Below are 27524 nucleotides of genomic sequence, written 5' to 3'. Positions count from 1 at the left end.
GTCCATACACTTGAACTATGTTTCTCATTACTAAATCAGAAAAAAAGCTCACCTATCAGAGATTCAATGGTGGACACCTCCCCCAGGTCATCCAGAAGCTCATGAATAGGGTCATTGTGCTCAGGAGCGATGGCATCTTGATGGTCCAAAAGCAGCTAGTTTGTGAGTAACAAAGATTAGGCAGTGAGCTGATAATAATAATAATAATAATAATAATAATAATAATAATAATAATAAAGATATTATAACAATTGATTATTTATATGCTGCCCATTTGACTGGGTTGCCCCAGACACTCTGGGCAGTTCCCAACAAGAAATAGTTAAAACACAATACAGCAGCGGTTCTCAACCTGTGGGTCGCGACCCCTTTGAGGGTCGAACAACCCTTTCACAGGGGTTGCCTAAGACCAGGTTACCCATGCTACACCATGCTTCAAGACAAAATTTCATTTATTTGTAATTAGAAATAAATATTTCACAATATATAATTACATATTGTTTTTGTGATTAATCACTATGCTTTAATTATGTTCAATTTGTAACAATGAAAATACATCCTGCATATCAGATATTTACATTACAATTCATAACAGTAGCAAAATTAGAGTTATGGAGTAGCAACAAAAACAATTTTATGGTTGGGGGTCACCACAACATGAGGAACTGTATTAAAGGGTCGTGGCATTAGGAAGGTTGAGAACCACTACAGTACAGGATGAATAATAATAATTTGTGCTTGTGATGTTTGTGATGTTTCTGTCTAGTCTCTGGTATTCTTCAGAAAAACTTTTTTATTTATACCAAGAGAATAAAGTCTACACCATAACGGTCCTAGATGCAAAAGAATCTTACAGTGTGTGTGTTTATTATTTCTCCAATGGAAATATAGATCACTGGCTTCGTGAGGGTCACCAAGTCTGAATATTCATCAACATTGAACTTCTCTTGCAGCTCTGGGACTTCACAAGCAGCCTGGAAAAAACGCCTTCAGAAAGGCAAAAGAGAGTTAACCTAATCTGGAAAGTCCCACCCCTGCCACCCCCAACCCAGCTGGTAATGCTTTTCTGCCCCGTTTTGGCCAAATAGGTCTTCACAAGCACCATATTTGTCCTCCACCAGGAGATTCTCATCTGGGGCAATTATAACACTTCACATAAGTCACTATGGTGAGCAGTCCCAAGCAGCATCCTTTAAAACTGGAATTAAACACACTGGATGATGGGAACTGGAGTCACAACAACCTTGGCTTTTAAGTTTGACCACAAAGCACACTCACCCACCCTATTTGGTGAAAGAAAAGATAAAACTAAACTTGTTCTCAAGTGAGTCTCCCCTGCTAAGAATATTTCTGCGAGCCCAATTCTCAGAAAGGAACCTTACTTCCCCAGGTGACAGAACTTTTGGGGAATCTGTTGTTGTGGCTACCTAAATACAAGGGTGTATTTCAGGAGAAATTCCCAAGCAAGGTTGGACTGTGAATTTACACCAGTCAGCCATGTCTGTGCCATGTCAGAAGCAGGCAACTTCTTGTGGGACTTTACAAGGAAATGTGTCCCCCCCCCCACCAGAGAAACAGATCTCCTCCTTCCTATCTGTTCTGAATAATTCACTGTCATTGGCCCCATCATTCCTTGCTGAAAGTCATTGTCACTCTACTTTACCTGAATTTCTGGTAGGACTGAGAAAGGTACTCGTTGATGATGCCTAGGTGCGCATTGTCCCCCAGGAACATCTTATTGGATGCTGCATGCTGCAACATTTTTGCAATGGAGCCGAGGTTTCGCCGTTGGTCTGTCGTCAACTGTCCTCCAGCTGACAGATCAATGATGTCAAAGGCATCTGGAGCCACAATGGCCGGGTTCATGTAGCGATAGTACAGAAGGTTGCCTACAATCTAGGGAAAGAGTCCTTTGTGACCTCACCTTGTCTGGAGGAAGCCACTTTCACCAATTCTGTCCCCCACCGCCAACCTGCTCAGTTGCACAAAGAGGCAGAGGGGAGGCAATAGGGCTTTAGAAAGGAAAGGAAGCCGCAGGCATTTGGGAGCAGGCAGGCAGGCAGCTGCTGTTTTCCTCACTTTGGAAGAGAATTAGCCACATTGGGAAATGCAGCTGAGATGCAGAAAAAGCCAGGAAGAGCCAGAAACAAGGCAAGGACTTGGCAAACGGAACATCCAGCACAGACGCCCCGGGGCAGATCATTTCTCAGCTCCACTGGGTGGCTACATTAAGCAGGTGCCATTTGTCTGGTTGGAGACTCGCCAGGAAAGAAAGGGAGGGAGGGTTGGCTCCCACGGAAGTGCCTTGGAGCTATAATCTTGCCTCCCCAACAGCCTCAAAAGGCAGTAGTCAAAGAAAGCCACAGGCTAGGAAGTTTTCGCTGCTGGACTATGGGGAATGGGCAGGGATCCATGGGCTAAGGGCTCCCAGCTCTTTCCCCAGAGATACGGAGAAGCCAGGAGTTCACAGGCCACTTTAATGAAAAAGTTGAATGGTTTCAGCTCATTGGCTGCTCTAGCAGCTCCCCCCACCCTGAATTGTGCACTTCCATCCTGACTTTTTGCTGCTACCCTGTGGCCGCTGCAAGCTCCTCCGCCTGCTTCCCACCTAAAGGCATGCTTTAAAAAAGGAATTCACCTGCAGAGAAAGCCTAGATTCGATGCTTCAGTGTGGGAAAGCACAGAACTAGAAGAGAAGAAGAAAACAACAGCATTCAGGTCTCTTTTTTAGAAGAAGGCACAAGATGGCTCTTTATCTTTGAGAGAAACTGCCAGGCACAGGTCACGGCAGTCCCCAAAACAGGGCAGACCCACTGGACGGAAAGGCCATCCTCGTGAGTTCTCTCAGGCCTTAAAACTTGTATGAGAAGAGAGTGCCACTGACCATCCACCAGAGAGACATCCTTGCTCTTTTGAAAAACATTTTTTGAAAAAAAGTTTATTTGTCTACCTGAAAAGCTCTCTTTTTTTAAAAAAGGAAAGTGGCACAGGCTGCTGCTGAGACCAAGTGTGACCACTGGCTGCAGCTCTTTAGAGAGAAGGAAGAAGCCCAGCAGAGAGAGAGAGAGAGAGAGAGAGAGACACGCAGTAGAAGCAGCAAGTCCACCCCCTCTGCTCTCAAAGCAGCCCCCACCTCCATGCTCACCTAGGTCGCTGGAGCTGCAAATGTGATTGACAGGTGGTCTGACCAAGAGAGCGCGAAGCAAGTGGAGTGTGTGTGTGTGTGTGTGTGTGTGTGTGTGTGTTTGAGAAACCCTGCTTCCTCACCTTCAGCAGATCATCCTCACTGGCGTCAGGAAATTTTTCGTGTAGTGAATCTTTCAAGACCTTGGCAATGAAGCGCATGCCATAGCTGTAGAGGGAGAACAAGGCCGGGAATGAGGGGAGAGGCGGAGAGAAGCTTAGAAGGACCCTCCTCCGCCTGCATCCGCCCGAGGGGCAGCTTGGGACACTCACGGGATTTTCTCCAGGGAGCCGATGATGGCCAGCAGAAACTTGTCGGTGATGGCCCGCATGTTCTTGATGGAGGCATCCAGGCGCGTCTTGACCTCCTCGTGGGCCAGGGCTTGCTCCGGTGTGACGTCGTAGGGCAGCTTACTGTCAAGGAAAAGCCATAGGGAGGTGAGCAGTGGGAAGTGTCAGCTGGAGGATGCTGCCGCTTGCACCCCCCCTCTTAGCCCTCCAGCTTATGCTGGACAGACACAACACAGGTGCATAAACAGCCATCTGGATCCTGCCCAGGGGGCACCTGGTGACAGATCAGCCCTGTTTGAGGTGGGGGGTGGGGAGAGAGAAAGGCCCGCAGGTATGGGCTCTAAGGGAGTCTTCTGTCCCAATTATCCTTCCCACAGGACGGTGGGTGGCAGGTAGCCCAGAGGGCGGGGGGGGGGGAGGGAAACATAGGGAGTCCAGCAGGAGCTTTGGGTTTTGAGGTCTTTGCCGACATTCCTCTCCTATGACCATCTGACCCTTGATAAATGCCCCCAAAGCAGAAGGGAGGAATGAAGGAAGCAGCTTTCTATATCGCTCTTCATTGAGAACATGGTTTTTTAAAAATGGCTCTAAACCCTCTGCCAGGTTCAGCTCACCTTTGTGCCCTGGAATGACTACATGACCTTTCCTAAGGCCATGACTGTGAGGCCTCCAGGTCTAAACACTTAATCTTATGTATCAGTGAATGGAATCTATTTTTAAAACTTTCGAGGGGGAAAAGGAACTTTTCAGATACAAGCCGCCACAAAACGTGAAAATCCAAATGAGGATGTGTCTCTCTCTCCCCTGAAAAACGTCCAGACCTTTTTTGGCACCTCCTGTGAGCATGAACAGCCCCTCATACCTAGCCTCTCCGGTATGCGACTCCATCTGGTTGACCCAGGACTTGTAGATGTCCACTGGATCAGTTTTAATATTGAGAGATTTGTCCTCCATGATCTCCTTCACAACCGGTGCCAGGATCTGCCTCAAGGTGTTCTGTCCACGAGCACCACGGTTGAAGCTCACCACCATCTTGATCACTGTGGGGTTTCCCGTCACAATTTCTTGCAGCTGATCCACCTTTGATCTGGAAGAAGGCGAGAAAGGCTTGCTGGAAACACATGTGGATGAAAACCAGCTTACTTTCCCAGCAGAAGATGCTGGTACCCAAGCCCAGAGGGTGGCCTTCCAATTTTCATACTTCTCTTTCATACATTCCTGTTGTTGTTGTTGTCATCCTCAGGTTTTCAGATCCAGCTTTTGTTTGCAGGTTGTTTCAGAACCTTCAACCAGGAGGAGTTTCCTCCCTGTCTCTCCTATTAGTCAATGGCCGGCCAGCCTCCCACCAAGAGGGAAGCACAGTACCTCTGTCTGTCTATCTATATCCAATTTATATACTACCCTTCATCACAAAATCTCAGGGTGGTGCACTTATTCCAATGTGAAAGGGCCCCCCACACCACTATAACTGAGAATGCAAAGTCAGAGGGAAAGCAATTTTTTTCTTTCTGGGTATTTCAATTTAATAGTTTAAATAGCTTTATTGCTCCTCCCCTTACAACCACATGTGAGCATTTACTGCTGACCACATGGCAAACTCATGCCTGGCCTTCCAACTTGGGAGCCAAAGTGACAGCAGGAACCAGAAGCCCAAAGAAAGCTGCCCTCTGTGACAGGTATCTGGGCTCCACGAATCCCCATGGTAGCCAAGGGCTGCACTTTTACTAAAAAAATGAGAGCCCAAAGCACGGTGAACAGGTGTAGCCTAACAGCTGTCTTTACTCCCCATGCAGCCCCTGAGAGTTAAAGGCTCCCGACCCACGTACTTGATCTCCTCCTGCAGTGCAGTCTTGAAGAGGCGCAGCAACAGGTACTCCTCCCGCTGATTGGAGGCGTAGTTGTACAGCGTGAAGATGACAGAGTCCATGAATTTTGTGGATTTGTTCTGGGGCATTTGGAAAATCAGCTTAGCCAGGTAAGTGGGGTTAGTCTGCAGCGAAACAAGGAGGGGATCATGGAGAGCAGTTCACGGAGAGAAGAGAAGGAGAGAAGACAAAGGGTCACCTCCCGCTACAGCTCCTCCTCTCTCCTCACCTGCAGCAAGTAGAAGAGGTGCTGATAGGCCTCCAGCTTCTCCCTTTTCTCTTTGCTCAGAGCCTTCAAGCCTCCCCTTTGCTTGTTCAACATCATCATGTCCGAGAGCTGCTCCTTATTCTTCTTGGTAAGCTTCTTGCTGTGAGACACGACATCCTGCAGCGAGGAGGGAAGGGCAGAGGGGAACTCAGAGCCTGTGCTTAGCAACCCATCCTTTCCCTGGGACCCTGGCCTCGTCTCCTGCCGCTGACTCTGGCAGACCTGGAAATACTGGCTAGCACCTTTCTGGCCCGCAAATCCAAGTTTTCCTTACCTGCTGAGCAGTATCAGTAGATCTATCAATCATTGAAATGGAAATATTGGGACAGTTCCCAATTCCCAATTCCCTTGAATTGTTTGGGGCCTCTTATCTTTGCAGATACACAACCCACCATATTCAGAGGTACAGGATACCCCCGACCGTCACATTATGTGGATGTGGCCATCTTTCTCATCAGCCACAGGACAACTGACAGATAACTGATCTGGTCTGGCAGGGAAATTATTGACAAGAGGGAGACCGTTGCTTTATGAGCTCTAACAAACACCTTCAGTGGCTACTAACAAACACCTTCAGAGCCTGCCATACACAACTGTGTCCTCGTTGCTTGAGAACTTGGCAAGGGGGATTGCTCCCCTCCCAGACAGCGGGGACTATACCTGCAGCGTGATTTTGTTCTTCACCAGCAAGCCAATTTTTATGTCCATGAGGTTGAGGTCATTCTCCAGCTGCTGATTGGAGCGGATCAAGGTCACAACCTCCTCACGCAGCTTCATCACGTCCAGTTCCTCTTGGAAATCTTGATCGCTCTGATCCAGCAAGTGCACAAACTTCCGGACAACCGCCATCGGGGGGTCTTCAGCATTGACTGTGGAGGGAAAGACGCCAGCCAAGGAATGGTGACAAATGCTGATGGCACAAAAGGAGCAGGCCTTTCATTTATTTTCATGAGAGAATCGCTCTTTCTTGTGTACATAAGAAGCAGACAGACTGAAAGGAAAGAACCCAAACCCCTCCATTTTGCCCCGTTTTGAAGGGGAGGTCCAAGGAGCAAAGGCAGGCTCTCAGCAGAAACAGGACAGGCAAGTGAAGCAATCCACTTCTTAATAAGCTTTGGCGAGGTCACATGCCAAACCCACTTCCATGACCAAAATAGCCAGGGCCGAATATTGCCATGGTTACCTCACAATGCCAGTTACAGAGAAAAAGCTTCCACTGAGTGGCTTTGTCCCCTTATGTCCCCTGTGGGACAACTGGATTGTAGGAAACCAATGAAAAATGGCAGCCTTCCTGCTTGCCACGACAGTCCCTTCTTGGGCAGTTTCAGGACATGACTAGCTGCGTGGGCCTCCCTTCCTGGCAATACTCACTCAGCGTCTTGTAGTCATCGCGAGCTTTATTGGCACGGATGAAGGCCTGGATCTTCACAATGTCATTGATCTAGCCAAGAGACAAAAGCAAACCCTTTGCCATCCTGTCCCATGGCAAGAGTAGCACAGTAGTGCTTCCATCTATGCCCTTCCACTCCTGGATGTCACTGGACTGCAACCTCCACGATCATCATCATGATTGACACCACTATCATCCATTGGCCCTGCTGGTTACCAGGGCTGATGGGAGGGAATCCAGCAATCCCAGGTGCCCCACCTGCAGTGCACTTACATGATCCCGGAAATACTGCAGCCGACCTCGGTACCGTTTCCGGGCCTGGTACATCCTGGTCATGGCTTGAATCTGTGGAAGATGGAAAAAATTGAAAATGGGTGCTGAAAATGGGTGTTGCACTAAGCTGAGTAGGGGGGAGAGGAGGGAGAATGGGGCTCTGGGACCTCCTGCTTTCTGGTAGAGAAGGGTAGGTGGAGCCCCTGGCTTTGTATCCTCATCCTGGTTGCACGTGGGTCAGATGAAGCCCCTTCCTTTGCTCTCCTTACATTGCCAGGTGAGGTGACAATCCATGGCTGAGCTTTCCAATCTTGGCTGAAGCACACCATGCACCAGGAGATGCCTTGCATGGGTGTGAGGTGGGAAAGGAGGCTTCAAAGCAGGTGGCCGAGTCATTTGCTAGGAGGTTACTGTGGACACGTTTGGGAAGGAGTAGGCCTGAGTAGTGCTTGGCCCTACCAAGGGGATGTTGTTTTTGTTTTGCCTGCAGGCACCATGGCAGTGAGGAAGAGGGAAGCAGATGGCCGAAAGAGGAACAGGACCTTCTTTTCCTTTCCTTTTTTTTGCGGGGGGTGGGGGAGAGTGAGAGGTTAACTGAGAGAGGCAAAGCAAGTAGAAGAAGATCAGGCAAAAGGGGATCAGGGCAGACAACCACTGCTAGCCTTTTTCTGGAAGAGACATGGGAATATTGCTGGCCTCTTGTGAGAGGGTGGGGAGGAGGAGGGGGCATGGCTTGGGGCTTGGTGGAAAGGCCCGGAAGGCTGGATTAGACCCATGGGCCAGAGGATCTCATATCTGGTCTGTTTGAAAGCAGAGGTTGCCAACTCTTTGGGGCTAGTGGGCACACAGGAATTTTGTGGGTGCTGGTTACAAAATGGCTGCTGCGAGGGCATGGCCTAACATAAAATGGCCGCTACATCTAAAAGAGTGTGGGAAATTGTTGTCAAGCATAAATATGTATAAGTGCTATTTGGAGTACGAAGGGGTTAAGACCAGCCACTAGGAGTCCCAGAGGGCTTTGGCTGAGGCAAGGAAGTGGGAGGGGAAGGAGACCACCAGTTTTATCCATCCTGGAAAGACAGAGTAGGTGTGGGGTGGGGTGAGCTCCAATTCCAAAGTGCCTGACCTAGAAAGATCATTACCTTCACCGCTTCATCCTTGTGGGCCTCCAAGTACTTCAGGCGGTCTTGATAGGCTTTTCGCTGCTTGTAGCCACGCCACTGAGACTGAAACCAAACCCAACACCAGGTTAGAGGCCTCCTTTGCCTGACTGCAACATCTCCTGTATGCTTCTACACCCCCCCACTTCCCTCCAGTCTGCACCCCCAAACTGATCACAGCTGGGGACAGCCACTGCTTCGCTTTGTTCAGCTACTGGACCAAAAGCAGCTCCTATTGAAAACCAAACCACCTCAAAATGAGGGACTCTGAACAGAATCAGTGCCAAGGAGCGTGGCACTGTAATGAGCAACAAACAGGATCTGGGCTTTCAGCAGCATGGCCAGCTCTCTCCAAAGAGCCTCTCTCACCCAGATTTGAAAACAAGGAACCAAAATACCCACCACCCTTGCAACAGATACCCCGGGGGAGCTTAAAGCTTAAACAACCTTACTCCCCTACCTCAGCAGGAAAGACCAAGAAACTCTTCCAAGCCAATGCTGGACTGTTCTCCTGCATGACTTGGTTGGGGCAAAAGAAGCGGGGACTTAGGGGGGCTGCATGGCCCATTGCTTAGCTGCCCATCACTCTGGCACCAGAACTGGGCTCCTCAAATTCTCCACAGCCGTGAGATACAGCCTGCGGAACATGGTATCCCCAGCCAGCAACCGCAAACAACAGAATGAGAACAAAAGGGTTGACTGTGGGAACCTTGAAGAAGCCCAGCCAACAGACCAAAGGAAGCTTTGCCAAGTGGGTACTGCCACAGTCCAGCCACATTACACATCCCTGACCCAGAGTTCCCCACCCTCAATGCCCACCCCCAGCAGCTCTTTGCTTTCTCTCCCCAAGTTCTCCCTGCCCTCCCACCACCCCCTGTACCTGGATGCAGGTGATGGCAGGAACTTGCTTCTTCAAGAAACGCATCCGACCACTGAACTCCTGGCGGACAAGGTAGCCACGGCAACAGGCCTGCAGCCTGGTAATCAGGTTCTCGTTGGCCAGCCAGAGCTGCTCTCGGTTGTACGCGGCGGTGACGGCGGAGATGGAGCTCTAGATCCATGTTGGCCCGGGGAAAGGCAGTGGGGGGCGGGGGAGGAAAAAGGCCACACTCAGCATCTGGCCAAAAGGCAACCAACACCCATCCTTGTCCCAGAGGCAGGTCCCTTGACTCAGGGTGATCCAAGAGAACAGCCTTTATGGTGGAAGGAGTTGCTGCCTCTGATGGGCTGTCAGGTGCCCCCAGCATCACCTCAGGGAGTGTTTATTCACTCTACCTTCAGCGATCTTTTAACACTTAGCCTTTGCTGCCCTTTTGCCACTGTGTAGTGGTACTACCAGGTTTTACAGTGGTACCTCGGGTTAAGAACTTAATTCGTTCTGGAGGTCTGTTCTTAACCTAAAACTGTTCTTAAACTGAAGCACCACATTAGCTAATGGGGCCTCCTGCTGCCGCTGCTGCATGATTTCTGTTCTCATCCTGAAGCAAAGTTCTTAACCCAAGGTAATATTTCTGCGTTAGCGGAGTCTGTAACCTGAAGTGTATGTAACCTGAAGCATATGTAACCTGAGGCACCACTGTAATGTCATTTTAATATTTTGCTGATATAACTGTATCTTATGGTTTTTATCTGGAATGTAAACCATTATTATTATTATTATTATTATTATTATTATTATTATTATTAATGAAGCACCTGGTTTATGCCATAATACATTTCTTAGTGTTTAAGGTACTACAAGGCTATTCTTTTTGCTGCAACTATCTCATATAGCTACTACCTTAGTTTTCCAGGCATTGTACCAAGATTAGAAAAGCAGGCTGTGCCCACAGGCTTACAATCTAATAGACTTGGCACAAAAGGAAAACGGGATGGGGAGGGAGGAAGAAAACCAGCAAACTTAAGACCCATTGCTAAAGTTACGTAATAGCTTTTATAATGAGCAGCTGGAAAGGAGGGGAAGAACCAAATGGCAGGTGGTATTCCTGCCAAGTCAAGGAAGTGGGTCCCACTTTTCCACTCCTATCATAGTTGTGTTTTAAAGAAATAGCGAGAAAAAATCTTGCAGCAGAAGCACCCAAAGCTGCCCCCTGAAGTCATAAAGGGCCTTGCACATGTCAGTGACTGAGCAAAGGAAATCAAGGATCACTTGAGAGGGGGCAAAACAAGCTTGATACCCTGCGATGACACCCCTCCCTTGCACTGACCAGGTCAAGAGGCACTTGGCCCTGACTTGTGGTGATGAGGACTAGAGGAGGCGGCACGTGCGCAACATACCTGGATATCCTCCCGGGAGAGCTGTGTGTTATTTGGCACAAATCCTCCCTGGGGCTCTTCCCAGCTTCCTTCTTTGGTCCTCAGGTTATGGTAATAATGGTAGCCTCCCTTCACCCAGTGCTTCACCCACTCACTGCCGTTGTCTCCTGGAAGAAACGGGATGTCGTGGGGAGGTGGACAAAGAAGCCCTTCTTCTCTGCCTCCGTGAGGAGGAACCGTGGGGCTCTGTGGCACAATGTGTGCAGACACTGCCAGGCAAGTACTCGGGTAGGAGCAGAGCAGGGAGAGGAGGCAAAGCTGGCCTGGATGGCCAAAGACAGCCTAGCTGTCAACACAGCCTCTCCCCTCCGCCAGTCCAGGCCCATGCAGACCACAGCCCCCATTCCTCTCCAGCCCCCGCCTTCACCTGCTGCCAGTTTCGTCCTCTTGACTTCCGCCAGCTCCTCCTGGTACGTGTCTGCACACTCTGGGGTCACGCCATACAGCCCTACATCAGCTGAACGCAGGCAGCCCAGGGTCACCCCAACATCTCCTTGGTCCACTGCCTCGTTGATGGCCAGGATCCCTACGGCAACTGAGATAAAAGCAAGAGAAGCCCTTGCGACCTCTGCAGAGACTCAGGCCAAAACACAGGGAGAGGGTAGAGGAGAGTCTGAGCGGCTACAAAAATAAACGTCTCCACCTCCATCGTTCTACCCAGACACTGAGGTCCAGCGCCGAGGGCCTTCTGGCGGTTCCCTCGCTGCGAGAAGTCAAGTTACAGGGAACCAGGCAGAGGGCCTTCTCGGTAGTGGCACTCACCCTGTAGAACGCCCTCCCACCAGATGTCAAAGAGAAAAATAACTACCAAACTTTTAGAAGACATCTGAAGGCAGCCCTGTTTAGGGAAGTTTTAATGTTTAATAGGTTGTTGTATTTTAGTGTTTTGTTAGAAGCCGCCCAGAGTGGCTGGGGAAACCCAGCCAGATGGGCGGGGTATAAATAATGAATTATTATTAAACACCACAGTGAACACTGGCCATTTTACAAGGAGGTCTCAGGCTACTAACTTAGACCTGCAACCTCCCAAGAGATGAAACAGAGACATCCTTGAACCCAAGGGCTAAAATGACCCTAATGCCAGTTGGGTATTAAGAAGCAGGCTTCTGGGAAGCATGACCAAGAGAAATGCCAATGTTCAAACGAACAGAACCTGCTTCCCACACCACTGGCATGGTTGCATCTTTAGATGGGAACAGAGATTGGCAGCCCACCCCCCCCCCAAAAAAAACTGCTGAAAAGACGACAGGGAGACTCACAGCGCTGGGCTTCCTCTGTGTCCCTGTTTGATTGCAGAACACCTCCCTGGATTTCATCCAGCCAGAGGACAGCCGTTTCATCCCGAGTTTCCTGAAAGGAAAGCAAAACAAGGTTCACCCTCAGCAGAGAAACTGAAGCCAAACCAAAGAGAGGATATCATACCCAGGGGAGGGGCAAAAGGCCTGCTTTGCCTCTCAATCTTCCCAGCCCACTCCAGTCTCAGCCAGTCCAATTTAGACACGCTAGATGACTGGAGTGCAAAGCAACATTTGCCTCCACCTACAGACTGGCTCAGTTTTAAACTAAAATCCATTTAGCTAAATGGAACCCTGTCCAGCTTGCCTCGAACGAAGCACTGATGAAGAGTGAAATACTCTCTTCGAAAGGGATGGTGGCAGCTCCTGCCATCATCCCTGACCATCGGCCTTGCTGGCAAGGGCTGATGGAAGTTGGAGTCCAACAGTATCCTGAGGGCACCATATTGGCTACCCCTTGCTCTAAGTGGGTGGAAGGAGATTGGCCGGGTCTCTGGCTCCCCTGCCCTCAGAGAACCAGAAATTTTCCTGATGGGCCAAACGAGACTCAACAGAAGCTCATGAACATAAAGGGAGTTGGGGACAAGCAATGCTATTAATAAACATCAACATTCCATACAAATATTTTATTGATGGGCCAAAGCGGACCCCAAAGTTGCAGCAGAAGTTGCACACCTTGACAGTGCACACACAGGAGGCCACTCAAAGGCCCCTGAGAGCCAACAGAGGCATCACGGCCATCCTCCCTGGGCGTCGAAGGACGGCCCAGGTTATCTGGCCTGGCCCCGCTAAAGTATGGGGCTGTGGAACACTCCCAGCGGAGGAGTCAGACAGTGAAAACCTCCCCACCCCTGGATGCAGGGAGGGATGCCCAACACACCTGAGCTTTCTCCCTCTTGGTGCGGAGCAGCACATCTTGGTAATGCTGTGCTACTTTGGGGGTGACCCCCTCCAGCTTTGCTGCAGGAATCTGTAGTGCCTGCAAGGTCTTCCTCGCATCTCCTTCGTCCAAAGCCTCGTTGATGAGCCCGATTGCCAAGATCCCTGGAACAAACAGGACAGAAAGGAAGGATGAAGGCAGGGGGATCTCTAGGGGCACATGAGGCACCACCCGGTAGACCTTCTGCTGCTGCTCTCTGCTGGCCCACACACTGCAACTGTTAGGCCAGGCACCTGAGGACGAGGCCAGGAAAGGAAGGGAAAAGCACTCCCCAGTTTACTGAAAGGGCTGAGGGAGCAGCCAGGGTTGACTGGAAGAGCCCACAGAGGGGAGCAGGCAGGGAGGGCTGACTTTGCCGTTTATTCCCTCTAAAGGCTTATATGCCACCCTTTACGGAAACCACTTTCCCAAGGTGGCTTTCACGCAGTATTAAAATATAAAACAAATTACAAAAGTCATCGTACAATACTAGCCCGAAATATGAATTTATAGAGCTATAGAAGACGTTGTTAAAACCATACACCAGCCATAAAAACCCTAATCGGACTGGCTGAGTTCAAGGCAGCTAAAACCTGACAAGGCCTCTGGCATCTTGTTCCTCAGAGCGACGGAAGCACCTGCTGAACACAAGAGATGCTGGACCCTGGAGGAACTGCCTCCCTCTGATGAGACCCACTTCGCCCTTGCTGACGTTCCCGGGCTGAAGGAGGTCCTACCATTCTCCTGCCCCTGAGGAGGAGGAGCACCGTCTTCTCCCTCAAGGGAGACACTGACCTCACCCTAACAGAGGCCGAGGGCACAGGGAAGACAAGATGGGCCAGACTTTCAACAGCACATCCTGGCATGCTGTCTTGCCTGGTTAGCATCCCAAGTGTTTGGGGTTGCACCGTGTTATTTTCAGCCCACAACTTCCTGTTGATCTGATACTTTTATAGATAAGGCAACCACCTGATGAACCTATGAGAGCCTGGGCTAGAAAACTTTCTTGCGTGGCCACCAGTTGAACTAGCCATTGGCCACACAAAAGACACATACTCCACCTCTGAATATCTCCTTCTGTGCTTTGCTGCCTTTGCATCCATTCCCAGAATGGCGCCTTGATTTCACCAGTGATCTCAGGCTCACTAAGAAGTCCTGCCCACCCAGTCATGGCACCAACAGGACCAATGCAGGGCTTTCGGATCCCAAGCCACCGACTAGCCCTGATGGGGCTTGGACGGAGGCCTGGGCAACAAGGGCGTCCCCCCCGGGAAGCTTCCACACCCCGAGAGCCACTTACGCTCATGCTCTTCGTGCACTGCCACGTTCACCCGGTCAACGCACGACTGGATGTCATTCCAGGTGATGAACTCTGCCCTTTCGCTCCGTGCCTGACTCTTCAGCTTCAGCAAGTCCTCAATGTATCTGCCGAGAGTCAAGACAGCACATGTCAAGGGGCTGGCCGCTGAAAGAACAAAACATGAAGGCGCAGGCAAAGCCACAGGAGATGAAGGAAGTGGAAGGCCTGCGCAAAAGGCACCATTCCCAGTGGCAATGATTTGGAGCACATGAATGCAAAGGGGTTTGCCTGCAGGAAACCCTTCAAGGCCTGCTCCCCATGCCTAACCCTGAGGGTCCAAAAGCCAGAGCCTCAAAAGGGGCTCTCACAGGCCAGAACTGTCCAATCACTATTTCTACCCCACTTCCTGGAAACCACTCGTCACTTCCTTCCTACTGGCCATTGGAGGTGCTGTTGGGCCCTCTGGTCCATCCCCAGAGCCTCCACTTGGGACTCAGAGGACTCTGGATCACGATGCCAGAGAGCCTAACAGGTCCCATTTCCTTCGTCTCCTCCCATTTCGGCCATCAGCAGCAAGAGAGAAAGGCTGGTGGGTGTGTTGTGGAGGGAGGTGGGGGGTCTGACCTCTGGGAGTTTTCATCCTCGACATTTGTCAGACCCGTCACTGAGCTGCTCAGCTGCTTCCAGACCATGTTGACATCCCCGGAGTCCAGAGCTCGGTTGATGAGGGCCACTGAAGAGAGCATCTCCACAGCCACCGACAGTTCTGGGTGTGTGAGGTGACCCTGAGGAGACAGAGAAAGAGGATCGTGCTGACCACACAAAGTGGGGAAAGGGAGCCTGGGAAGGGAGGCCAGGACTGCAAGGCCTCAGGGGGGGTGGTACTGGCTAAACTCCACTGGCAGAATGTCCGGTGGAGGGGAGGGATCTGGGTCCGGGTCAACAATTTCAATGTTCTTATCATTTCTTCCTCTCTGGGAAAGCTGAGCAAAAGAAGCATTCTGCAATATCCCTTGAAGGCCAGGCTGAAAGCCTGACTTGGAGGGATCTGCTTGTGCACATGAAGTAGACATGGACAAGAGGAAAAAGCCCAGATCACATCGGCAAAAATACCAGAGGTATTTCAAAAGCAAATGGTAGGAGAAAACCTCATCACTCCCCATTCCTGCACTGCCAAGTTCAGCCAGCCAGCCAAGCAGCGCCCCCCCCCCTCCCCGCCCCGGGCACAGCTTGATCCACCTTCCCCAAATGCTCATCCCAGCATGAAGTCCCAGTGATGCTGCAGGAGGAGAGAAGGATGAAGGTGCCCCTGGGAGGCAGAGTGGCCGGCATGCTTGTGCATGTAGCTCATGGAAGAGCTTCTTGTCAAGTTCACATCCCACATCCTGCACGGGTCATGTTCCTCACTGCATACACATGCAATAGGGAGCTGCAGCCAGCTCCTTGACTCGCGGTAGAAAACATGCATTTCTCACGGATGCACACAGGCCTGGCAGGAATGCCCAAACAACGTCTCACAAGGGCACCTTAAAAGCAAACCATCAGCAAAACCCTTCAAGGGACTTACGTCCGGACTCTGCTGTTGCAGGGTGGCCAGTTCCTTCTGGTACAGCTCAGCAGCAAATGGATAGACTGGAGGCAGCTGGGCCTCGGGGTTCATCAGTTCCACCACTGTCTTCTCAGCGAGGCCGTTGCGGATGGCTGTGTTGATCCTCCCCACGGCTGCCAATCCTGAGAGCCCAAGGAGAGAGGAAGGAAAGGTGAGAGGCTGAAGCTTTTGCTTCCCTGGAGGCTGCTGGGCGTACCAGCAGGGGTGCACCCACCTTTGCCAGGAGCAAGCCAGGTGCACCAAGAAGAATAACAGTGGTGGCAGGTTGCTGGCCCCCGAGAGCAACTCCTAGGGAGGATGCCAGGCTGACCTGCTTCTTCCTCTTCCAAATGGACAGAGTGAGCAAGGAGATCTGGCTGCTTCAAGCAGCGGACAGCAAAGCACCATGCCTTCCCCTCACGAGGAAAATGTCCACTTCAACCACAGCAGAGCCCAAGGCATCAGGTTCCTTGGGGCTGCAGGACTGCTTTTTTCACAACAGGGACAATGCTTCACCTGAGGTTCCTCCCTCAGGGAGTAATGTAGCAGGAGGGAAGGACTTGACCCCACCCAGCAGTGCCAGTACATCCCAAGGGAAAGATGCCCAAGGGCACCTGGGCCACAGGGGAGGGGAAATGGAAGGGTGTGCCAGCCACAGCCGCATTAAACAAATGAAAGTTGAAAAAGATGAGGAGGGGATTAATAAAGAAAGCAAGAGTGAGATGGTGTGTTCTTAATGGGAGGGAAAGTGAAGCTGGGGAGGTTGCTCTCACAGCAGTCACAAGAAAACTGGGTGGGAGGACAGCCCCCTGCCCAGACACCCCTCAGAACCTGCAGGAAGGGAGGGCGGAGGGGTGAAGAGAGGACTTGCTTTCCAGTTGAAGCACAAGAAAGGCCTGCCCTGTCCAGCTGCAAAACCCAAACTGCAGGGGCCCCACGGAGGAGAACTTACTCTGCTGGTACTGCTGAGCCATGCCGTTTGCCACGTCCACCCCGGCCTGCAGCTCCTCCTTCTGCAAGGGCCCAGCTCTGCCGGCCTGAGGTGGGAAAGAGTAGACTTATCTGCACTGCCTCAAACAGCCCCGGCAGATCCAGAACCTCCCTTTATTTCCTTTCTGCTGACCCCCTTATTCATGACCGGGAAAGTGGAAGAGGCGGCAGCAGCATTCTGTGCAACGCCTCCCACAATTCCCAGTGCTTGGCCAAACATGGAGAGCAGCAGCTGGGCAGTATCTCAAAGCAGAACAGGAAGTTTGCTCTTGGGGAAGAGACCATGAATAGGTCAGGCCAACCGGATTAGGAAGCCAGTGGCCAATGCTGAACAAAAACTTAATAGTTGCTCAGGGCCACCATGTATTCACAGGGTCTGTGATATGCGGCTGAATGTGTTGTTGGTCCTTAAGACATCCTGGGTGCCAACTGCACACCAGCGGAAGGAGCTCCTTGCGAGCCAGGCACCAGGACCACCCACCCGCTGGCTCCCCTACCTCCAGCTTCTGCTGCTTGTCCCTCAGAAGCTGCTTCAGGTACCATTCGCTGTTCTCCGGCCGCAGCCCCCGGAGACCCAAGGCTGCCGATGACAGGACAGCGTACAATGCGGCAGCGTCTCCTTGGTCCAGAATCAGGTCGATCTTGGACAAGGCCGAGTGGGCTGAGGAGAGAGAGAAAGAGAAGGAAAGCTAGACGGAGCTGGCCTTGGGTAGGCCTCCTCAGAAGGGCTTCTTCACCTCCACCACCCCATGCAGAACCCCAAATGCTCCCCATGCCTGAGATGTCCCAGAGCACAACAGAAGGTTCTAGAAGCCAGTGGGGGAGGGAGTGGCAATATGGACAGAGGATGGTCTCTTCTGGCACTTTGCCTCCCCCATCCTGCTGCTTACTCCCAGCTAAGTCTCTAGTTCGGCATCTCAAGCATATTCATGAGGCAAATGGAGCCCACATAGAAGGATGGTGTTGGAGCGTAGTTTTTTTGGGGGGGGCACCCAGAGATGGGATTTTCTGCTTCCTAAAGGAGCTTCTTGGGCAAAGAGTGTCTCATAAAGAAGCCAGGAGGGCTAGGATGGGGGTGATGGGCTTACTGTTGACTTTGTTGACGTTGCCCTGGATCTCTGCTTGAGTCAGCAGCTCTTCATACACATCCCTTTCCCTTTCCATATCCTCAGAGGCAATCTGAAGGAAGAAGGGAGAAAACAGCAGTCAGGACAGGAGCTGCCTTTGGGGGGTGGCAGCAAAAGCTTCCAAGGCACTGGCATGGGGCTAAACAGGTTGACGGATGCACTAGACCCACGTGGAGACACTGCTGCAAGGGCCTCTAGGCCTTCCTCCCCACTGCCCAAAAGCAGGAAGGCGCTTGGAGACTCAACACCGAGTTCCTGCAGTGAAAGGGAACATTCCCTGTCCCCCCCATTCTCCTCCCAGACCAAGCAGCACTGCCAGAGGCACATTCCCAAACAACTAGCAAGAAATGACTGAGGCATCTTGTGCAAGCCACGTGGCTGCAAGGCAATACCAGCTTTCAGAGCCGCATCCCAACGCTGCAAACGTGTATTCAATCAATCTACTGCAGTGTCAGGGAGCATTTCTAAACTGAAGGCTGCATTCCTATCTGGGCAATCTTCCAGAGGCCACATACCAGCAGTGCACAGGGCCAGAGGCAAAAGTGGGTGGAACAACTGATGCAAATTTCACCTCTGCACAGTTCACAGTAGGCTAGTTACTACACAAACCTAGAGTTTGCATTGCCAGACATCAAGCGCACCTCCTACCAGACAAAAACACTCAAGGAGAGTAAACTGGACTGGGGAGGCATGTGGCTTAGGAGGGGGGGTGGCCTGGGGAGAGTTACAATTTAATCACACTTTCCTTACTGCTTTGAGCTTTACAGGAAAAGCTGTGTGTTAACTATCACAGTCTGGTTTGCAGACAGACAGAAAGAAAGAAATTTGGCTTAGGTCACTTTCCTGCCAAGTTCCATGCAAGTCCCGATTCCTAGGCAAAGAGACTTTTCCTATTTTAATTCAAAAGCATAATGCGGCATGTGCATCGGCAGGTCCTGGCACTGCACTCATTCAAGCACATGCCCTGGAGAGGTGCAAGAGAAGAGCAGGGCACAGCAAGCCTTTCCTCCCCACAAGACAGAGCTTTCACCTTGTGGCAAGCCTGCTCTACCCTGAGGCAGCTGTGGGTCGAAGCCATCAAAGCAATCTCTCCAGCTGCAGGTCTAAGCACTTCCACAATATGGAGCAGAAAGAGCCACATGCAAACCTCACAGAGGTTTGGGTCATTCGGCGGTATACAAAATAAACTCTACCTTGTTCCGTGCATTTTCTGTCTTGTCCCGCTTTGCCTGGTACAGGGTGCTCTGGTAGGTGGGTGCGAGGGGCTCTTCCAGATTCACCAACATGGCATTGGGGTTCCTCATTGCCGCAAATGTTTCAACAGGAATCTGGCGGTCGATGGCGTCGTTGATTGCAATCACAGCCGCATGCACTGGAGGGAACACCAGGCACAGGCTCTGGTCAGTCACAGCCCTGGAGATGCTCAATGAGCAACCCAACCCCACAAGCCCAAGCCCCTTCCTTTTCTTGGGAGGAGAATGTGGGCACTTGGGCAGAGAACAGGAACTCTGGCAGAACACTGGCAAGCACCCGTGGCTGCAAAACAGGTGCTCATCTCAGAAGGCAACCTCCAGGACCTGCATGATATAAAACCTCTGCCACTTTTACAGACCGAATCCCTTCCATCATATTTAATTCTTCCAATAGATTAATGCTCTGTCTCACACAACCAACCCGAAAAGAGTGAAACCCATTTCCTCTTACGTGCTGCTTCATCCACAGAGAGCTCGTTGGCCAAAATCCCACCAATCTTTCCAAAGGCAGGCATCTGAATCCCATACTTCTCCAGCTCGAGCCTCATGTTGCTGATTTCCTCCTCTGGAATAGCACAATGGAAAAGGACCAGCAGGTGAGCCCCAGGATATGCCCATCTGCCCTTTTGAAAATACCTGGTAAAGCCAGCCAGCCAGCCAAGGGTTCAACAAAAAGGCAGCCAGGTATTTCCCCATCTCCTTCCCCCCTGCCATCCACAAATCCCAGTGACAGGTCCAGCCACTGGTGGAGGAGATAGCACCTGGGAAGGCCCCCACTCGAGAACGGCAAGGCCTGCTCCAAGTCTGGGGTTTGATCTTTAACAGAATGCAAAGGGAGGCTCTGCTGTCCAACCCAATAGCCAGACGGTGCCCTTTCTAAAAACAAAAACTTGAGACACTTCCTCCATGGCCGACCCAAAGACAGGAAGGCAGGAGCTCCCCTCACCTGTGAAGTCCACTTTGCCATACAGGTCTTGAATCTGCGGGGCCAATCCCAACTTGAACAGGTACAAACTGAGGAAAAATAAAGGACGATCAGGTGGGGGGGGGGAGTTGGTTTGTTCTTTCTCTTGCTTTTATTATGCATTTTGAGTTTTTGTACTGCTTTTATGCTGTGAACCTCCTGAGATCTTCAGATGAAGGGCGGTATACAAATTCAATAAATAATAAAATAATAATAATAAAAACTCCTGGGGGAGATTAAAGGAGAAGACACAGAAATGCTGTTCGAAGGAAATTTGTCAGATCTCTTCCTCTTGTGACTTTTAGATTCAAGTTGCCTCTTGCCCTTAAGTCTTCTGCACATAGAAGATCTCCCCCTGTCAGAACAGGGCAAATTAGAAGCAGAGAGACTCCCTAAATTCCAGGGAATAGCTTCTCACCATGACAGAAACGGAGGGGGGGGGAATCGTTCTGCAGGGGGCAGGATTAATCACCTATCCATGCTGATGTTAGCACAACTGATTCAGGACCGAGGCAGGAAAAGTTTAATTTCTTTTCTGGCCACCCTAGAAACTAATACTGTATAGCCTTGTTAGCGTTAGCATGTTCAGTTTTCCAGGCAGGAACTATGGGTGCGTGGCTTAATTTTTGATAGAATCAACAAACATAATGTAAGCCCAGATGGGGTTTAAGTAGGCAGTATGCATTTCCTTGCCAACAAAGCAAGGAAAGTGAGAACTGACTGATTCTGCTGGGAAGCAGACTGCTGATGCTGGTTACCTTTCTAAGAGACAGAGAGAAAGGGGTGGGCAAGGATGTTTCTTCCAGCCTCAAAACATCATCTGTTGGATCGCCTCACCTGCACCTGTGTGATTACCTGAGTGCGTGAATGCAGTAGATGCAGCGTGGCATGTTCTTCCGGTCATAGATGTCTGTTGTTTCTGGGTAAAAAATCTGAATGCAAAGAAAAAGAGGCCCACTGAGTCCTCCACATGCTTGGCAGAGCAAAACAGAGCAACCGTTTCCCCAAAGCTCACTCCTCCACTGTGCCCACAAGCTCAGTTCTTTTGTGGGGAGGGGGGAACAGGGAGAAGAGAGGGGGCACTCTGCAGCACCCCAAGGAAGAGTTGGCAGGAGGGAGAAAGATGACGACTATGCCAAGAACCTGGAGTGAAGAGGTAAAGTGGTTTGGAGTGCTCCAGCCTTGGTTCCCATGTGCCTAATTCTTCTGCCACCCCCCTCCCCAACCTTCAAAGACTGTTTCCAGTCCAAGCAAAGTTACCTTGGGGAGGCCAATCTCTGCCATTGCATTCAGCCACTGAATCACGTTGTCTGTATGCCGGAAGTGGAGGCCTGTAGCCTGAAACGCAGAGGAAGAAGCGGGAGATGTGAAGGAAGGTGCATTGTAAGTTTCTTTAAAACTGCTTTCAGTATTGTGTTTTAGTATTGTAACCTGACCTTAGGGTGAAGGGCAGGTAATAAAATAAGTAAATAAATAAAACAACGAAGAAGCATCATGCACACAGGAAGACTGTGTTCAGGTGGATCAGCTCCCTTCACCCCAGAAGCCAGGGATTTGGGGTGGGGGTGGGAGTTGTGTTGACACATTTCTGTGCAAAAGCTGCCGCCTGAGCCTCACCGTAGCTGCAAGGGCCTTCAGAAAGCATCCCATGCTCTCATCTAAGGAAGACTTTCTGTGATCAACAAACGAAACTGAGACTATTCACATACTTTCTTATTGCTAGTGAAAAGCCATGCACCAATTCTCAGAAAACGAAATAAAAATCGGGGCACACCAACTGTAACACATCTTCTCATATATCCTGCTCTGGGCTTTCCAGCAGCTGCAGTTGGGCCGACTGCTTATTTCTGCCCCCGCGAGATGCTTCATTACAGAAGAAAAATGCTTGCCTACCTTATACCTGGTCTGTTCCCGGTCGTAGATCTTCTTGAGAGACACCACTTTGGGGGAGAAAAAGTTTCCAAGTTTGGCCAGGTAGACCCCATTCCTGAGCCCCTCCTCCAGCTCCGTTGTGGGGGGCAGCTCTTCACTGAGGCAGGCCTCCATCCACCTACAAGCAGGAGGTTTGGGGGGAAAGGACGTGAGTTGGGAAAGAGACCACCCAGTTCTAGTTTTTTATTTTTTACGCTTGATTGCATGCCTGCCTTTCAACAAATAACTGCCAAGGATGGCTCATAAGGAATTAATAAGATCAACTGTGGTGGGGAAGGGCTGTGGAACTGCATTCCTGACCCCACTTGGACCTGCACACAGACAATGCACCTGCTTGAGCACCTGGCCCAGAAAGGAACTCTCCCCCCTGCAGAGGCTTCCTTGGTCAGTCACCTGCCACTGCCGGTTCACACAAGGAGGCACCTCCATTAATAATGGTCTCTTGGGCCTGCCAGCCAAGTGGTCCCCTCCAGCTACCTGTTATAGGTAAAGATGGCCAAGAATCAAGCTGGCAGGCACCAAGGCTAAGGCTGGCTGATATCTGGTTTTCAACATTGTGATATATCACCAGTTAAAGATTGTGATATACCAATATATAATGATGTCTGAAATAAAGATGAAACTATGTAGAGGCGAACAGTAGGGCTGGGTAATATCTGGTTTTCAACTTTGTGATATACCATCAGCTAAACATCTTAATATTCTGATATATCACAATGTCTGAAATACGGATGGAGATATATAGATGCACTGGCTGGCTTCACAGTTTTTCCCATGTTGTGATTTTTGCATAACACACACACACACACACACTCTCACAACATATTGAATCCAGGTCAAAAACTATGAAAACAATATAATATCATGATATGGACTTCAAACCAGTTTTGAACAATATATCGCCTAGCCCTAGCCAAGACAAACTCCTTTGAGAACATTGTCCACCACCTTGGGTTTCAACAGCTGAACAGCATCCCACAGGGCATAAGCAGAGGTGACCCTCAGCCTCTTTGCCCAGTGACTGAGCAGCAGCAGCAGCAGCAGCAGCAGCAGCAGCAGCAGCAGCAGCCCTCCTCGCAGGGGTGTTGGTTGTACAGTGTGTTTCAGTCGCTGCCCTGGCTTCCCTCAAGCTGTCATAGTGAAGACAATCCAGCTAGCTTCAGGTTCGGCCCCCTCAATTCTGAAAGGACCGAGAAAAGACCTTCCAGGCAGAACTGCTTTGGCAACAACTTCCTTCCGACTACAGAATACAAAACAGAAAAAGGGTGACTCAGGAAGCAGCAGGATTACCGCATCTGCAGGGGGTGACTTTGGCTGAACCAGCGACAACTGGTCCCGTCCTTTTTCTCCCAGAAACCACAGCTCTGCACTTCCTCCTCTGCTGGGTGCTTTTCTCTTTCACCCCCCTTCCTGTTTATTGCCAGGGAAGACAGCTGCCCAACCCCTCCCTCTCTTCACGGCCTGCTCCAGCCAAGTCTGAGGCAACATCCAAAGAAGAAATGTATGCCAAGGGTCATCTATGGGCTACAAAAACAAGCCACAAGGCATCCTCCAAGATGGTGGGGCAGGTGGGCACAGGTGCTTTCTGCATGGGTAAAATGATGCCAGAAGAGGGGAGGCAATTGTGCCCCTTCCTGTCTCCAATGGAGCAATGAGTCTAAGCCACAAGGAAGTCTCTTGCAGGGGAATGAAGGGGCCCAGCTGTCCTTGTAATAGCCAATCTCTGGCTTCTGCAGGGGGGGCTGTGGCCTCCATGAACCATCCATGCTGGATCCCCACTAGCAGCTGCCTGGGGGAGCCGCAGGAGCTCAGGTACCCTCAGCTCCTTCTCAGCCCTAACGTGGGGAAAGTTTTGAAGCGTTGCTGAGGACCCCAGAAGGTGACGCTTCAGCAGAGGCATCTCTTCCCCAGGCCAACTGTGGAGTGGAGGCCCTGGGGGACCCACAGCCCTCTCTGTCTCCCTCCCTCTGGGCCAGGGCTTTGCTTCCCTACCTGCATGTGCCCAACCAATACGGGGGGGGGGGGACACAGGGGCACTGGCCTCCCACTGTCAGCTCCTCAGGCTGGGTGGCGGGGGGGGGGGAGGAATAAACCAGCCATTGAAGCCTCTGACAAATAAGTCTACAATGCTCAGGAAGGGAGGAGGGAAGAGAGGCAGAACCCAACACACCCAAACACACCAGCCAGACATGTTTCACCATGAGAGGAGGAGGGGGAGAGCCCTCCAAAGCTTGCAGCTGGACAGACAATTTGGGGGCGGGGCACTGCAGGGAACTCGAAGAAGCAGCACAGGAAGTGCAGGTGGCAGATGTGGGGTGGGGGTTGATTTAGCAGGCTCCAGAAGGGCCGGCACACTCTTGCAAACCTTTGAGAACAACTATTTTTAGGAGCCTCCAGAAAGCCCCTTTCCCCACTTCCCGAGCCAGAGGCTCGTGGGCTTTCCTGGCTGGCTCCAGCTCTCCAATGCCCTCTGAGCCAGGCAGAGAAGTAGGGAAGGAAGAAGCTTCCCCCCAGCCTGCAGCAGACGCCCCCTGCCCCCGGCATTTGCCTCTGCTCTGCCACCAAAAGCCTCTGGAAGGAAAAGGAGCAGAAAGGAAAGTGTGGCTGGGACGCCTGCTGTTCCACCCCCTGACAGTCCCATGAGCTCCGAAGGTGGGGCAGCTACTGCCACACCCCTTCCTCTGTTGCACAGGTCTTTCCTTTCAGTGGGCTTTGGAGTGGGGGTCACGGGGAGCGGAAGGCTGCCTCTAAAAAAACACCTCTGGAAAGGGTGCATCTGTGTGAGAGAAACTGCTTTGTCTAGACTCACACAGAGAAACAGCTAGGAAAAGGAATCCAGCCCACCCGGAGGCAGTCCTGAAATGGAAAGTTATTTTCCAAGGACGAAGCAACATTTCACAGAAACTCTGGCCAAATCCTCAGATTGCTCAGTTCCAACCTCTTCCTCTTACACCCACCGAAAGAAACTTTCCAGTGAGCGGCTCAGGCAGGCAGGCAGGCAGGCAGGCAGGCAGGCACTGCTACCAAATTTAAAGCATGACATCATCCCAGGCCACACCCAGGCCTGCTGTGGCATTGAATGTACTGGCAGAGTTAGGCCAAGCAACGCAGCTGGGCTCTGGGAAAGACGAGCGCCCAGGCAAGATGTTTTCTGTTCTTAACACTGCAGGGAAAAAGGGCCCACAATTTGGCACTCTGAGGAAACATCCCCCATTTTCATGCACCTCAGCTGGGACAAAGAGGCGCTCTGGGCAGCCCCAGCCCCACCCAGAAAACCCCTCCCCATTTCAGCCACCAGTCCCTGGTGCAGGATGCCAAGAACACCTGTTGAGAAGGTGGCTAATTAATAATAATAGTAATAATAGTAATAAATAATAATAATAATAATAATAATAATAATAATAATAATAATAATAATAATATATTTATACCCCACCCATCTGGCTGGGCTTCCCTAGGCACTCTGGGCGGCTTCCAACCAAATATTAAAATACAGTAATACATCAAACATTAAAAGGTTTCCTAAACAGGGCTGCCTTAGAAGGCTAAGCCTTCCTGAACTCTCAGAAGAGCCCCATGCACTGCTTCCTCCCTCCATCTCCAAGGAGGCAGCAAGAGAAGGGTGCTCTCTGGGCAAACAGCGGCCCTGCCAAGGGGAGCCGGGCAGGAGGGACTCTCAAAGGGAAGCAAAGGACTCTCTGAGGCAGAAGAGGAGGTCAGATGCCAGTGGGGCCACATCCCCCAAGCTCTCTCATCAGAAGGGACGGCTGAATGGGACAAAGCTGTGGACAGCCATCCATCTTGGGCCTGCCCATCACCCATGTTTATTATGGCAAACAGCCAGCATACTAAAACCAGAATTTCTGCATATAGCCTGCCCATAAAAAGCAAGTTTAGAGTGAGAGACTAGGGCTCACTGTTTCCAGGAACCCTTCTCGTAGTGAGAATTTTGTGGGTGAGCTGAGAGTTTGTTTGGACGCTGGAGGCAGAGGAGGAGGATGTGTCAGAAGGAAAATGAATTGATATTGATTTATCCATATATTATAAATTTTGCATTAACATAATGTTTTTACATGTAACTGTATTTTTTGTAATATTTTGTTTAAGTTGACTGTAGTTGCTTCAGTTTTCTGTACACAGCTTAGAGATACTTTTAATATATAATATTTAATATGTTATCATAATATAAATAATCTAAAAAGAGCCTGCTGACACCAAGTGCAGAAAAAGAACCTGTCAGCAGCACCAGGAGGAGAATTCCCATTTCTACAGGCAGCTGAGCTGTAAAAAAGGTAAAGGGTAAGGACCCCTGGATGGTTAAGTCCAGTCAAAGGCGACTATGGGGTTGCAGCGCTCATCTCGCTTTCTGGCCGAGGGAGCTGGCATTTGTCCACAGACAGCTTTCCAGGTCATGTGGCCAGCGTGACTAAGCCACTTCTGGTGCAACGGAACACCGTGACAGAAACCAGAGCACACAGAAACGCCATTTACCTTCCCGACGCAGTGGTACCTATTTATCTACTTGCATTGGCATGCTTTCGAACTGCTAGGTTGGCAGGAGCTGGGACAGAGCAACACTTTGTTGCATGCCAGGAGTATTTGTTGCCCCACTAAAATTCACAGCCCTATGTTAGCTGTGCCCATTAATTTCAACGAGCATACTCAGAGGAAGACTAGCACGGGGCACAACCCTTGATCTACAGATTGAAGGCAAGGCATCCGCAACGGTAATCAAGGCCCATCATATAATCAAAACCAACAAATCCAGAAAACTCTGTCAGCACAGCAGGGACAAAATGGGAGTGGGAAGGAGTTTCCTCTGAAGGGCAAGAAGAACAAAGCAAACCTGTCCGACTTGTTTGGCCTCCCCTAAAGGGCCCTCCCCGTGCGGAAAACTAGGTGCAGGCAGGAGGAGCGCCAGGTAGTTCTGGGAGATGTTCCAGCCACCTTCATCGGCTGCAAGGAGGAGGAAGCCTCCATCCCCCTGCCCTGAGGCCGCCCCCTCAGCCTTAGAGAGCAGCTGCTGCAGCCCCATCCTTTAGAGAAGCAACTGACCTCCTGAGCCAGGCCCTAAAAAAAACCCTGGCAGCCAGCCAGGTGGGCTGCCCTTCTACTTCCTTCTCTCTACAGCGCCTGCCATGGATCATGACCCCTGCCTCTCTTTGACACCTTCAGCCCTCCATTACTGCCTTGGAACTTGACCTCCTCTGGCCTCTCACTCCTCAGGCGCTTGACCTCCACCAGCCCATCTGCCTGTGGGTCTGTTGACCTCCACCAGCCCATCTGCCAGGTCTGTTGCCCTCCCAGCCCTCCATCCGGGGCAATGGGAGCTGGAGTCTGACAACAGCTGGAGGGGCCCTGGGTTGGGGAAGGATGCCCTGGAGACGAGGCCCCCAACACTTCTCTGCCC

The 27524-nt window shown here is 50.9% G+C and overlaps 1 protein-coding gene across 1 annotated transcript in view; it reads right to left on the bottom strand.

Annotated features, from left to right (window-relative positions):
- IQGAP1 (IQ motif containing GTPase activating protein 1) overlaps window positions 1–27524 on the bottom strand; it is a 46089-nt gene that overhangs the window by 6160 nt on the left and 12405 nt on the right. Inside the window, exons 3-31 of the mRNA XM_081840537.1 lie at window positions 22076–22232; window positions 21443–21520; window positions 21038–21114; window positions 20165–20232; window positions 19670–19783; window positions 19159–19337; window positions 17927–18017; window positions 17336–17499; window positions 16801–16885; window positions 15828–15991; window positions 14885–15045; window positions 14261–14385; window positions 12922–13085; window positions 12006–12096; window positions 11114–11281; window positions 10708–10853; window positions 9311–9481; window positions 8413–8496; window positions 7271–7342; window positions 6979–7048; window positions 6268–6476; window positions 5569–5724; window positions 5301–5464; window positions 4337–4561; window positions 3457–3597; window positions 3268–3352; window positions 1664–1896; window positions 855–987; window positions 53–155 (exon numbers count right to left, since the gene is read on the bottom strand). Coding sequence (XP_081696663.1) covers window positions 53–155; window positions 855–987; window positions 1664–1896; window positions 3268–3352; window positions 3457–3597; window positions 4337–4561; window positions 5301–5464; window positions 5569–5724; window positions 6268–6476; window positions 6979–7048; window positions 7271–7342; window positions 8413–8496; window positions 9311–9481; window positions 10708–10853; window positions 11114–11281; window positions 12006–12096; window positions 12922–13085; window positions 14261–14385; window positions 14885–15045; window positions 15828–15991; window positions 16801–16885; window positions 17336–17499; window positions 17927–18017; window positions 19159–19337; window positions 19670–19783; window positions 20165–20232; window positions 21038–21114; window positions 21443–21520; window positions 22076–22232 — 3878 coding nt within the window. The remainder of the gene's footprint in view (window positions 1–52; window positions 156–854; window positions 988–1663; window positions 1897–3267; window positions 3353–3456; window positions 3598–4336; window positions 4562–5300; window positions 5465–5568; window positions 5725–6267; window positions 6477–6978; window positions 7049–7270; window positions 7343–8412; window positions 8497–9310; window positions 9482–10707; window positions 10854–11113; window positions 11282–12005; window positions 12097–12921; window positions 13086–14260; window positions 14386–14884; window positions 15046–15827; window positions 15992–16800; window positions 16886–17335; window positions 17500–17926; window positions 18018–19158; window positions 19338–19669; window positions 19784–20164; window positions 20233–21037; window positions 21115–21442; window positions 21521–22075; window positions 22233–27524) is intronic.

This window comes from Podarcis erhardii (assembly GCF_964252035.2).
Source record: "Podarcis erhardii genome assembly, chromosome: 14".
NCBI classification, from domain to species: domain Eukaryota; kingdom Metazoa; phylum Chordata; class Lepidosauria; order Squamata; family Lacertidae; genus Podarcis; species Podarcis erhardii.
This window is presented reverse-complemented; position numbering and strand designations above follow the sequence as displayed.